This window comes from Aquarana catesbeiana, linkage group LG02 (genome assembly GCF_042186555.1).
Source record: "Aquarana catesbeiana isolate 2022-GZ linkage group LG02, ASM4218655v1, whole genome shotgun sequence".
Taxonomy (NCBI): Eukaryota; Metazoa; Chordata; class Amphibia; order Anura; family Ranidae; genus Aquarana; species Aquarana catesbeiana.
In genome coordinates this window covers 95,585,555-95,597,777 of record NC_133325.1, presented here as the reverse complement: position 1 = coordinate 95,597,777, position 12,223 = coordinate 95,585,555, and the positions used below count along the sequence as shown (strand labels likewise).

At 39.7% G+C, this 12,223-nt stretch overlaps 1 protein-coding gene across 4 annotated transcripts in view; it reads left to right on the top strand.

Annotated features, from left to right (window-relative positions):
* The window catches only part of INTS6 (integrator complex subunit 6), a 133,217-nt gene extending 121,981 nt beyond the window's left edge, over positions 1-11,236 (top strand). For all 4 annotated transcript variants that reach the window (XM_073613240.1, XM_073613239.1, XM_073613238.1 and 1 more), the window contains 7 exons: positions 926-1,141; positions 1,229-1,355; positions 3,029-3,171; positions 3,312-3,540; positions 6,186-6,542; positions 7,764-7,857; positions 10,564-11,236. In XM_073613240.1, the coding sequence (XP_073469341.1) occupies positions 926-1,141; positions 1,229-1,355; positions 3,029-3,171; positions 3,312-3,540; positions 6,186-6,542; positions 7,764-7,857; positions 10,564-10,657 (1,260 nt within the window). In that variant the 3' untranslated portion in view covers positions 10,658-11,236. The remainder of the gene's footprint in view (positions 1-925; positions 1,142-1,228; positions 1,356-3,028; positions 3,172-3,311; positions 3,541-6,185; positions 6,543-7,763; positions 7,858-10,563) is intronic.
* The last annotated feature ends 987 nt before the right edge of the window (positions 11,237-12,223 follow it).

Below are 12,223 nucleotides of genomic sequence, written 5' to 3'. Positions count from 1 at the left end.
CCTATGTGTGTGATTACAGTATATGTCAGTAATACATTGTATATCCCTGTATGTTGCGGTCATTCAGGTGCTTATCTAATAGTTTTTTGAAACTATCGATGCTCCCCGCTGAGACCACCGCCTGTGAAAGGGAATTCCACATCCTTGGCACTCTTACAGTAAAGAACCCTCTCTGCAGTTTAAAGTTAAATCTAATATCTTATTTTAATTCCCATATAAGGACGTTCAGAAGAATGCTGTTGTATTGAAATGGATCAATAACCATGTATCAACCACATTGCCTGTATTAAAGTCAGGCATTTCTATTGAAGTCTATGGGGCCAAAAACGCATGTAATCTGCCAAAAAGAAGCTCGTGTACCTTTTTCAGCAACAGGCGTTTTGCTTCATGTGACAGAACGCTCATATGTGAACAGGAACCAAATGAATGGGATTTGGCTTGTTGAGCGTTTTTCAAGCTGAAAATCGCTTAGGTGTGAACGTGACCTAAAGGTAAGTCTATAATGAGGTTTACCTGTAGATACAGTAAATATCTCCTAAAAGTGCCCAGTTTAGGAGACATTTTAGATGTGTAGCAGCCGGTGCTACTACCCTGTTTCCCCGAAAATAAGACCTAGCGTGATTGTCAGAGATGGCTGCAATATAAGCCCTACCCCCCAAATAAGCCCTACCCTGTTTCCCAGAAAATAAGCCCCACCCTGGAAACAAGACTTAACTAGGGCTTATTTGGGGGGTAGGGCTTATATTGCAGCCATCACCAACAATCACGCTAGGTCTTATTTTCAGGGAAACAGGGTACTTTAAGTCCAGCCTCAATAAATAGTGACAATTTCATCTAAACCTCCTCTTGTGCAGCTTCATATTAGAAATGTATATGTTAATCTGTATAAGAAGTGTTTTGTTTTTTTTTTTGTTTTTTTTTGTAGGCCAAAATGGAATGCGATCGAGTTATAAGCTCCATCGGGAAAAAATGTCCACAGGAAACCGGTATCAAAGTAAGAAATGGCAAAACTCTACCTTCACTGGCTGCCAGGAAGGATTTTAAAGAGCTGCTGCAGGAAATTACAGGTGAAGTGCCACAGAGGCAGTCTGATGTAAATGTGAAGGAGTTTCCTGGTTTCCAGATAGCCCTGCTGAATAAGGTTTGTTTGAACTTGTAAGGACTTGTGTGTACTTCCTTTCTTCCTTCCTATTCTGGGGTAACTCTTACTCACGTTTACTTTGTGCAGGATCTGAAACCACAGACTTTTAGAAATGCTTATGACATATCTAGAAGTAGTCTCCTGGATCACCTGACCAGAATGAGGACAAATCTTCTCAAATCAACTCGCAAGTTCTTCAGCGTGCAAGACGAAGGTAAGCAATTTGCTGTGTGCTGTGGACACGGCTAGATATATAGAATGACAGGTTGTTGTGTTTTTTGGGGGTTTTTTTGCGCTAGCCCTTAAACTCACTTTGCAATAATTGGCATTTGCAAATCCCATTAAAACTTACAAAGGGTGCTTTGCCAGGTAAAGTCTTAAAGACTAAGTTGATCTTTTGTAAAAAATAAAATAAATAAATGCACATATTTTTGCAGATAAAATGTGCATTTATTATTAAATTGCATCCTGTAAAGCATTGCACCCGCGGGTCCTCAGTAAGCTGTCTGCACATATTTCCAATCAAGGCAGGCAGTCACTGAATGTCAGGAAAAATCAATGAACTTACGAGAGCGATCACCAGCATCTTCTCAGTTCATTGAGAACTACAAGCCATCAGCTGCAATGGTTGGCAGCACTTGTAGTCTGTTCAGTCACAGGAAACTGTAAGCGTGACGTGGAGGAGCCCTGCACAGTTCCGCTGTTTTTCAGCGGATAAGGGGAGAGTGCCGCTACAGATGTGCACAATGCTGGATCAAGAAAGGACTCTGATAAGTATTTAGTGGGGGCATCCAACTTCTGGGACATTTTTACCCTAATGCAGGTAATACAATGTAAAATGTAAAAAATGTCTCGACTTTAGAACCAGTCTTAGACAGAAAAAATTGCAATATAAAAAATGGCTATGGGGAGAAAAGAAATAGTTGATTAGGGCTTGTTAAGGTAAACTAACGGTTAATAAGTGGTTAAATAAGAATACATATTAAAGTGTTCATTTCAGGTTGAAATGCGAGGTACACAACACATGCCCTGTTTGCTTCATTTGTTTTTTTTTTTTAAGGCTTGTACATCATGCCAATTGTCCACAAATGTAGCGTCCTTGACTCTTCTGTACAAGTCGAGGAATGCTCTTATATGCCTATTTATAATGTCAGAAATCCACTATTTGTGTAATTTAAATGGATAATGGCTCAGTTATATCTGCATTACCTTTTTGCTGTGCAAATAATTGTGACCTATGGCTTTCATTATTTAGTGTGTGCGCCCCCCCCACCCAAGCATAACTTCAGTGAATAAGAGACTCTTACTCCTGGCATCCATAAAATATCTGCTGTCAATTTATTCAAAGTTAACCAAAGTTTTGCATTAAGACTTACGGGCTGTTAAGGCCAACAGTTGCTTTACATCTGTTTCAGTACTGCTGGACCACTTGCAGCTCTAAGATAGATGGAGGGAGACCGATCGCCATAAACTGATCGAAATTTCCACAGTTCACCAGGAACTGGATGGATTTCAATCAGTGTATGGCAGTCTCGCTCAACAGAAGTCGATCGCTTGGCTATGTTGAAAAACATTTCTTGATTAGTGGATGCAGCAACTGATAAGTGTATTCTAACAGCTGTGGGTACCACTGTTAGATTTTTAATGTCCTGGCGGGGGAAATCCTTCATCTGCCTCCTTTGCGTGGATGGAGGGAACTTTTTTTTTTTTTTTTTTTTTTCAGCCCTCTATATGAAAAAAAGAACACTGTATGGTCAACTTTACTTATTTCTTGGATTACATTTGTCCACATTTAGAGGCCTAAATCTAAACTCCTGTAGACAGCCTGTTTGTTTGTTTTTTCTACCCCTTTTTCTCTCCATCTTAACTTCCTTGTTAACTCTACAGATCATTTGCATAGCGTACCCATAGTGCAAATGGGAAATTATCAGGAATATCTAAGAAACATCCCTTCACCCTTAAGAGAGCTGGATGCTGACCAGCCAAAAAGACTGCACACATTTGGAAATCCATTTAAACTGGACAAAAAGGTAACGGTCAAACGGTATACTTTATAGCAACACAACACCTGTTACAATCCCCGATATAACATCTGCTGAAAAATTCCTGTGACTTTTTTTATTTTTTTTTTTTTTATCTTGATTGTGGGCATTGTGTTTAATCTTTCCAGGGTATGATGATTGATGAAGCAGATGAATTTGTGTCTGGTCATCAAAGCAAGCACAAGCGCCCAGGAGAGCCCAGCATGAGTGGCATCCCAAAGAGGAGGCGATGTATGTCACCTCTGCTAAGAAGTCGGCCTGCGTCTCCTGTTGTAAACAATCACATAGGAGGAAAAAGTCCCCCATCTGTTACACAAGGTTCATCGGATTCACCGAAAACAGAAGATGAACATAAACGTATGTATTAATGCTTACATTAAAGCGGCGGTAAACCGACAGAAAAAAAAAAAACATTTGGCACCCCTGCAGGTTTAAGTCACAATATACTAGTATGCACCGTATACTAGCACATTATGACAGACTTCCCTGTACATGGAGCCCTCTAACGCAGCGCTGCCATCTTCTCCCGGACTGCCTTTCCGGCTTTGCGTGCTCTGGCTGTATGAATGGCTGGCCCATGAGCGCTGGAGCTCTCGGCTCCAGCACAGAGTTCTGAAGGTCCAGCACAGTATGCCGTCCCTTCAGAGACGTCACTGGCTGCATGTTGTGTAAATATCTCCTAAACAGTGCAAGTTTAGGAGATATTCACGGTACCTTTCAGTTTGCCTTTTTTGTAGGCATTCCTCTAGGTACAAGTTTGAAAATGGAGTTTAATTCCACTTTGATAAACTGAATTCTTATTGAACTGTAGTAAAAAAGCAGATTGGGTAGGGTCAAGTGATTCGGTTTGAAAACCTTTCTCGTTCTCAAATAACTTTAAAAGTCTTGAAAGGTTTAACAATAAATGTTGAATAACAAATGCATGCACTTGATACTGAAATTATCAGTCTGTGGAGTACAAGGATTTGGGAAGCAGAATATATTGAATTATGGCATTTTTGCAGCGTGTCTCTGCTGAGATGCAGCTGAACCATTGAAGGTAGCCTGTGCTGTTATCCAGAAAGCATTGCATCCAGACAAGCCAGTACCTAGCATTTTCAAAAGATCAGCAGTGGTAGCCCACATATCTATCTTAGTACAGGTTTCCTTTTAATTGCTGTAGTAATAGCAAATGACATACTGTGTACCTCTCTCCCTTACATCTCTTCATTCTGGTGTCAGAGTGAACAATTGAAGGTAAACTGTATTTTATAGCAGATTGGAAAGTCCCTTATGTTGCCCAGTTAGTAGTTAGTTAGGTGTGTCACCAGTGGAAAGCTATGCATAAAACTCACCCTACTCAAATTTAATTGAGGGCAACTATACCTTTTTTCTGCAACCTCTCTGGGTCCATCCAGAATTAACAATCCTAAGCTTTGCAGAAATATCCGATCTTGCCTATGCACCAAAAAGTTAGTAAAATTATGTAAGAAAATTTCACAGATTTGTTTTTCAGTTATTCCTGCTTCAGGCTCCATTTTACACTGTAGTATGCCCATTTACTAAGCTTTGTATAGGTTTTAAAGCGGTAGTAAAATTTAAAAAAAAACTGTCCCCCCTGCAGGCTCATGTCATAATGTGCTAGTATGCATCACATACTAGCACATTATGACACTTGCCTAAAGAATGTATTCCTCCAGTGGTGCACTCTCGCCTCTGGCTGGGATTCCATCTTCACCCGGTCTTCCTTCCGGGTTTGCAGGCTTCAACAGTTTGGCTGAGCCACAATGATGTCACTCCCACACATGCACGAGGAAGTCAAGCTCGTGAGACAGCTCTCTCAATGGCATGCTGTCTATTGAGAGCACAGTGACATTACTGGCAGTTACTAAAGTAAATATCTCCTAAACGGTGCACATTTTGGAGATGTTGACTGTACCTACAGGTAAGCCTTATAGACTTACCTTTAGGCATAAGATAGAAAGTGGACTTTACTTCCACTTAATAAAGATGTTTCTCTAAAGTAAAAAAAAAAAAAAAAAAAAAAAACATACACGAAATGCTACTTGTATTTGGGGCAAGTGACTCTATTGCAGTTTTTAGTTTTGCGTACCTTTAAATATCTTTTGCTCCCCATCGGATATAAACAGTAGAAACCTTAGGATCCCTTTTAGGTAGTTACTGCTTTACAAAACATCTGCTAAAATTCTGTGTGATTAATGGGATTTTAAACAGTGCTTAAACCTTTTCCTCAGAACAAACTAAACATGCTTCCATGGATGCCTCATTTTATACAGGTTTTTGGCCACCTGACTTTTTAGGATTGAGAAGCTCTAGTCCCTCCTTTTTATAATGCTCCCTAGACCTCTGGGCCTGCTCTTTGGGTGTCATTCTTGCATATGTTCCATCCTCTGCCCTCCACGCCATAAGCGGTGCGTTGTGAGAATCTTTCCAGATCTGGGTGTACTCCACTGGTGATTGGTGGGTGGGATTCTCCTCTTCATACTCGACTGCACCCCATGAACCCCTGAAGAAGCTCAAAGTGCGTAACATGTTGGAATACTGCACCCTCTTCTTGATGTCTTTTTGTTATTCATCATGATGTACATTAATACCTATATTACGTGATCTGAGGGGAGGTGCTCTTTTGGGGGTGCTGTTTAGCTGAATATGGTTTGCTTTAACCACAATTATGTTTTTTTAGGGATTTTATACCTCAGTATATTTTACGATTAATTTTTTAATAAAATGTATTGACTTTTATACAAAAAATGTTTGTTTAGTTTGTTCTGAGAAAAGGTTTCAGCATTACTTAAAATCCCACTTATTTCTTCTTTTGGTTCATTTTTTTATACATTTGGTAGGGATGTGGTGCTGAGTAATTTAACTAGACCTATCACTTTCTTTAAAATCCTTGTGATGCAATCCACAAAATATAAGCTAGCCCCATATCTCTTACCTAAAATAGCCACTTTTTGTTTTTGGTTTTGTGTTAGTAATACACGAGTTGTGTTCTGTTCCAGATCCTGTTATTAATAACAATTTGACGGATGCAGTTGAAAACCATGTCGAGGACCAGCTTGCCCCAGATCTGTTTATGGATACGTCAGAGCAGTTTGAGACTTTGTCCCAAGTTTCCTTGAACTCTCTGGAGAGTGCAGACGATTCTGCTGACGATGGCGACTCTGATAGTTTTACTAATAAAACTGAGCGGTTTATTGAAAATCCAAAACCGTCTGAGAATTTGGGCAACTGCTTTGTAAATGACACAACAGCACTTTCGCTCAAGATGAGGAGGTTGCGACCGTGCCGGAGTTATGAGGAAGTCAACACAGAGCTGAAAATTAGAATAATGAAAGAGATTAGGAAGCCAGGGAGGAGTAAGTATAAGCACAATCAATTTTGGAGCATCACAACTATCACTTGTAACTTCCTCTTTCTGACCCGGTGTTGCATATTCGTGCCCTGAACTACTAGGGGTTTTGTTGAGCTTTAGTAACTAATTATAAAAGTGAATCATTTTTCATGAAGATATTTTTGTTTAGCATTATTGATACTAACAGTGCAAATTACAGTGATTACTGCTTGCTGGCTATAATTTCCTGTTAGGCTAAGCCTTAAAACTGTGCGGCCACACTCTTTGGAAATTGTGGCAGCAGGTGCAGGGAGAAGGTCCACAGGCGCTGTCACAATGGTTGTAAAATGAAACATGTTATGATAGGTGAACTTATCCTTTAACCAACGACATTGCGAAAGTTGGCCAGGGCATTGAAGGCATTGAGGCTTCAGTGACTTGTGGTTAAACCTTGATCATGTTCAAAAAAGGCATTTCTAAAATGCAGCCTATAAAAGAGGCCGCCTTCTTGGTTAAAGTGGAACTCTCCCAATCCACATTAATTGTTTTTAATTCTCATGCTGCTAGCATTAGTAAACAGGAAAGTATAATATTTACTTGTTAAACTTTTTTATTTTATTTATATTTTATATTTCTTCAATGGCTTCCTGGTTTCTTGTTCAGGCAAATTGTCATACATTCCCTGAGTCTACAGGAGGGGAGGAGAGGAAGAGGGGTTTTCTCAGCTAAGCTCACTCTCCTGCATTCTTGAGCTGAGAGCAGATGGATTCAAAGTAGTAAATGCTACATGAATCATTTGCTCTTAAGATGGCTACAGCCAGAAATGCTAGGGAGGTGATTTTCAAAGCGATGGCTCAACAAAATAAAGCATGGAGACATGGATGGATGGGGGAGTTTGCTTTGAATATTAATATTAAAAATGAATTAGTGTTTTCAGTTTGTGGTGCTCAGATGCAGTGAAGATCCGCTTTAAATAGTAAAATCAGTACAATTACTCCATTTAAAGCTGCGCAGAATTTAGGAAAAATATACAGAAAAAGAAATGGCCTTGATTCATGGATTCATTTTTGTAATTTACAATATTTTTTTAAAATTCTCTTCCACAATCTAAAATGCTAATTTAAAACCACATGATTTATTTAAAAAAAAGAAACCTTACTTTTTATTATGTTCTATGTAACCAATGTATGTATTGCATTAATGCACACCGGCTGGCAGGGTATAATTGGGTTTTCTTTGTTTTTAGAGTATGAGCCTATCTTTGCTTTGCTACAAGAAGTACAAGGCAGTCTACAAACACGGCTTTTCTTTTTGCAAAATGTCATCAAAGAGGCAGCAAGGTAGGCTGTGTAGTTAATTTTTCAGAATTAAATATACTAGCTATGTGTATCATGAGTATCAGTCAAATGATGTCATTGTGCATAAAAGATGCAATTGTTCGGAGTCCTGTTAGTATGGTATTACACTAGAGAAGCCCTCACCTCACAAGATTTCATCCTAACTACAAGAGTATGTTCAGATTGTAGTTCTATAGATGTTTAGTAATTTTTGTCTGCTTTTTGCTGGGAAAAAATAAATAAAACTTTTTAATAGTTTACTTGGTCACCCACAGGCTTCTGTATCCCCAGTGGTGAGATCTCACTTGCTGTATCACATGCTAAAATCAAGTGTTGGTCCTCTTGCTGCAGGAAAAGCAGTCTGGCTCTGTCTGCTATATTCCTGATAATGTAAAATTTAAATGAGAATCTGATAGTTTAAGTCTCTGTGTAATGGCTTCGGCTGCCAGGGAACCAGTGGTTCAGAAACAAAGATCTTCCAACAGAGTCTTGATAAATAATATGAAGACAAAGAGCGATTCAGCCCAGAAATATCAGCTTTATTAGGGTGGACTGGTCAGCCATCTTCAAACCCAGTAGTTTTTACCTATGACTAGCACATTTGGTCTACTAGTCCCACTGCTGTGCCTAAACCCACACTCATTCACAAAACACCAACACTTCCTGAAAGTACCAAAGGTTGCCAACCCCGTCATAATGATGTGCCCGTATTGTATGCAAGTTTGATGTCGTGATCAAACCGTGTCCATACTTAATAACCCTGTGGACTTTCCAGCATGCCTGGTTGCTGCTTCTACCAGACACCCCTAAATCAAGATTCTGGAGGAAGTAGTACCAATTACTTCAGCTCTAAATGTCTTCTGAGATAACTGAGGATCTAAAGCCTTGTACACATTGCCAGTTTTTTTTCTCGTTCAGCCCCATGGGTTGAACGAAAAAAAAAAAAACCTGACAGTTCAGGTCGGAGCCGCTGTACTAACAGTCCAACTCTCCCCCTACAGGCTGAGAATGCTAATCGAGAGCCGATCAGCAGACCTTTATCGGTCAAGCCCCCTGGCTGCAGTACACACTGGCCGAATGTCGGTGGGTTTCTATTAAACCGGCCAATGCTGCCTGACATTCGGCCTGTGTGTAAATTATTGCCTTTCTGACAAAAAACACTAACTGTGGGGGGGCGTGGCTACGTGTGACACGTCACTGATCTCTGCTCCCGATCATAGGGAGCAGAGATCAGTGACACTGTCACTAGGCAGAATGGGGAGATGCTAATGTAAACAAGCATCTCCCCGTTCTGCCTAAGGCGATCGCGGGTATCCCCGTGGCGATCGAGTCCGCGGGACCTGCGACCCGACTCACGGAGCTCCCAGCCAGCGCGCACTCAATGACACAGCGGCAAATTCAAAGGGACATACGGGTACGCCCATTTGCCCAGCTGTGCCATTCTGTCGACGTACATTGGCATGCGCCGGTCGGGAAGTGGTTAAGGTCCTTGAGTGGCCTAGCCAGTCTCCAGACCTTAATCCCATAAAAAATATGTGGAGGTTGCTGAAGGTTCGAGTTACCAAATGTCAGCCCCGAAACCTGTATAAGATATTTGATTAAGAAAATACAGTGCTTGCAACACACAATATAAGTGAAACATAAGTCCAAATAAATATGACTGAAATGATCCACAGTTAGGAAAGTGCAAAGTGCTTCAAGACTTTTCAGGTGTACAGTAACACCCCCTCATGTGTCTCCTACTCACCGGATTGTAACGACCCCCAGCTTTTCAGTCTAGGGGTCACTTCAGGCTTGTAAATGATATCCCGGAATGGTGGATTTGGTGTCAGGTCATCAGATTACAAATTTCCAAATGGAGGCTCTCATCTGGACAAACAGGTACCCAAAATAAAGAGGATGGACTAATAGTGAAGTACTGTTATAAAAAAGATTTATTGCGCATGGGGATCGGTACTTACAAAATTGCACCAAAAACAGGCATAAACATGGAGTTGTGAATGTGAAAAACGCTGTTTCTAGTGTGCTTTCCACAAGACGGGAAGTGATGTCAACGCGGTGCTTCCCCTCAGAGTGTGTATATGTGTGTGTATGTGTATGTATATGTGTATGTATATGTGTGTGTGTGTGTGTGTATATATATATATATATATATATATATATATATATATATAATGTATATATTCTCGATGGTTAGATATAGAGAGAGAGATATCTACAGTATATCTATATCACAAATTAAAGCCTAAAGTAGACTTTAATTGGCTAGGAAGCTAGTACAAATCACTAAAGCAGTTTGTCAGATGGGAAGGAGAAATCCTTGAAATGTAATGTTAGGTCTCTAATAGCATAAGCCATCGCCATCCCAGACTTCTTTCCCCCTCCCCTCCCTTTTCTTGTCATTTCTACTCTTTACTCTTGTTCTCACGAAAATGGAGCGGGCAGCTCTATACCTATCTTAGCAGCTCACATTATTGACTTAACAAAAAGAGAAGGCAAAATCTGGTATATTCTAATCTAGGTCGATGCCTACCTGAGATTTATGTACTTCAGGAAATTGTGTATTTATGTTGAACATGGTATAATGAACTGGATGTCTTAATGTTTCTACATTTTTAATGTAATGTTTTGGTTCTGCCCTTTCTGGAATTCAATAAAAATATATATTTTGAAGTTTAATGTTACATTTTTTTTTTTCTTTATCTCTAGATTTAAAAAGCGGATGTTGATAGAGCAGTTGGAAATTTTTCTAGAAGAGATTCACAGAAGATCAAACCAGTTGAACCATTTCAGCGACTGTTAAATGGTCCCAAGGAAAAACCTTGTATGCTGGTGGGCACAAGGTGTGAATGGTGGTGGTTGCCACATTTTTCTTATACCATCTTTACAATGACTTATTGTACCCTAATATGCTTCCATTTTTTTCTTCTATGGAAAATGATGCCTTTATATGGAGTAACGGAAAGTTTTTAGAAGTTCCCAGCGGTCACTGACCAGCTATGCTGATCTTTCTCAGGTTCCACAGCTGACTCTTAGCCTCACATTCACGTTTACTCACTGGCTAGGATAAATGTATATTTTTTGCCAAAATCTGATTGGGCTTCTCTCAAGGTTGTTCCACAACTGGTTTTAGCAATGGAAGTGTGAACACTCTGCATTCAACATGTATGCTGGACAGGAGACCTTTTAAATGCAGTCCCAGGTTTGTAATTAAAACATAGCTAGGCAGAAGCACATATGTTGAAACAAGGTAATATTTTGTATATAATTATTTTGAATATATTGTAAGTTGTACAGTTGTATTTTGAAAACTATTTAAACAGAGGCACTTTTGTTATTCCATCAATAAAAAAAAATCTCTATTTTAATATTTTTTGCAAAATCTATATTCTGAATCGTATTCTTGTATTTTCTGGATGAGAACTGCTTATTCGGTGTCATTTTGTTATTCTGCGTGTAAATTAACACTATCGGTTTCCTGGTGAGTTGACCTTGCCTACATCAGGACATAGAACAGAGTTTTAAAGCAGACACACCATAAGAAAACTACATGTCTTTCCTGGCATTTTAATGACCATGCTAGTTGGCCATACTTTCATGGTTGATCCCTGGCACTGATCAAGTATGAAGCCTGTGACTTATCAAAGGAAACCTTTAATGTGAAGTAGAGACATTACCACTGGGGCCCTGGCTGCTCTGAAAATACTAGTATTTTGGTGGCCTGTGTCTACCCTGGAGTAGCTATACAGCAAAGTCTGTTACTGAGATTGCATACCAGTTCTTGGTCAGTAACTCAGATAAGTATTGACAGCCAGGAAACTATAGTTTTCAGAAGGGGCTATACAATAAAAACCCACATTTCTTTTAATGACCTGTAACTACAAAAGAGCCACCACAAATGCCCTTAGCCATTAAATCACAAATTCTGCCCCAGAAATACGGTTAGGGTATGAAAGATAACCAGTCAATGTAATTTTAGGTTCTATAGAATAAAAAAAGATTTAATAGAACTTCTGTAGGGTTCTAGGCAACACTATTTTCTGCTGGTCTGGCCAAAGCTGACCTGCATTTATAGATGTAAACCTAAAGACTAATGGTCTCAAGTTCTGCAGGCTTGGATTCTACACTATAAATGCATACCAGCAGTCCAGCAGCTGATTGCACTACTAGCTAAATCAATCTCGTTTGTTATGCATGGATGTTCTATCTGGGAGCTATTCAGCAGATCTAGTGTTAGGTTTATATCTACTTTAAAACAAGCATTAAGCCTTCCAGAGCTCAAGTGGTTAAACCAATGGGTTTAGTCCTGAGAGCTGTTGGTGACAGAGTTAGGCATGTAGAGCAAGTGTTCTCCTAACACAGGACAGTG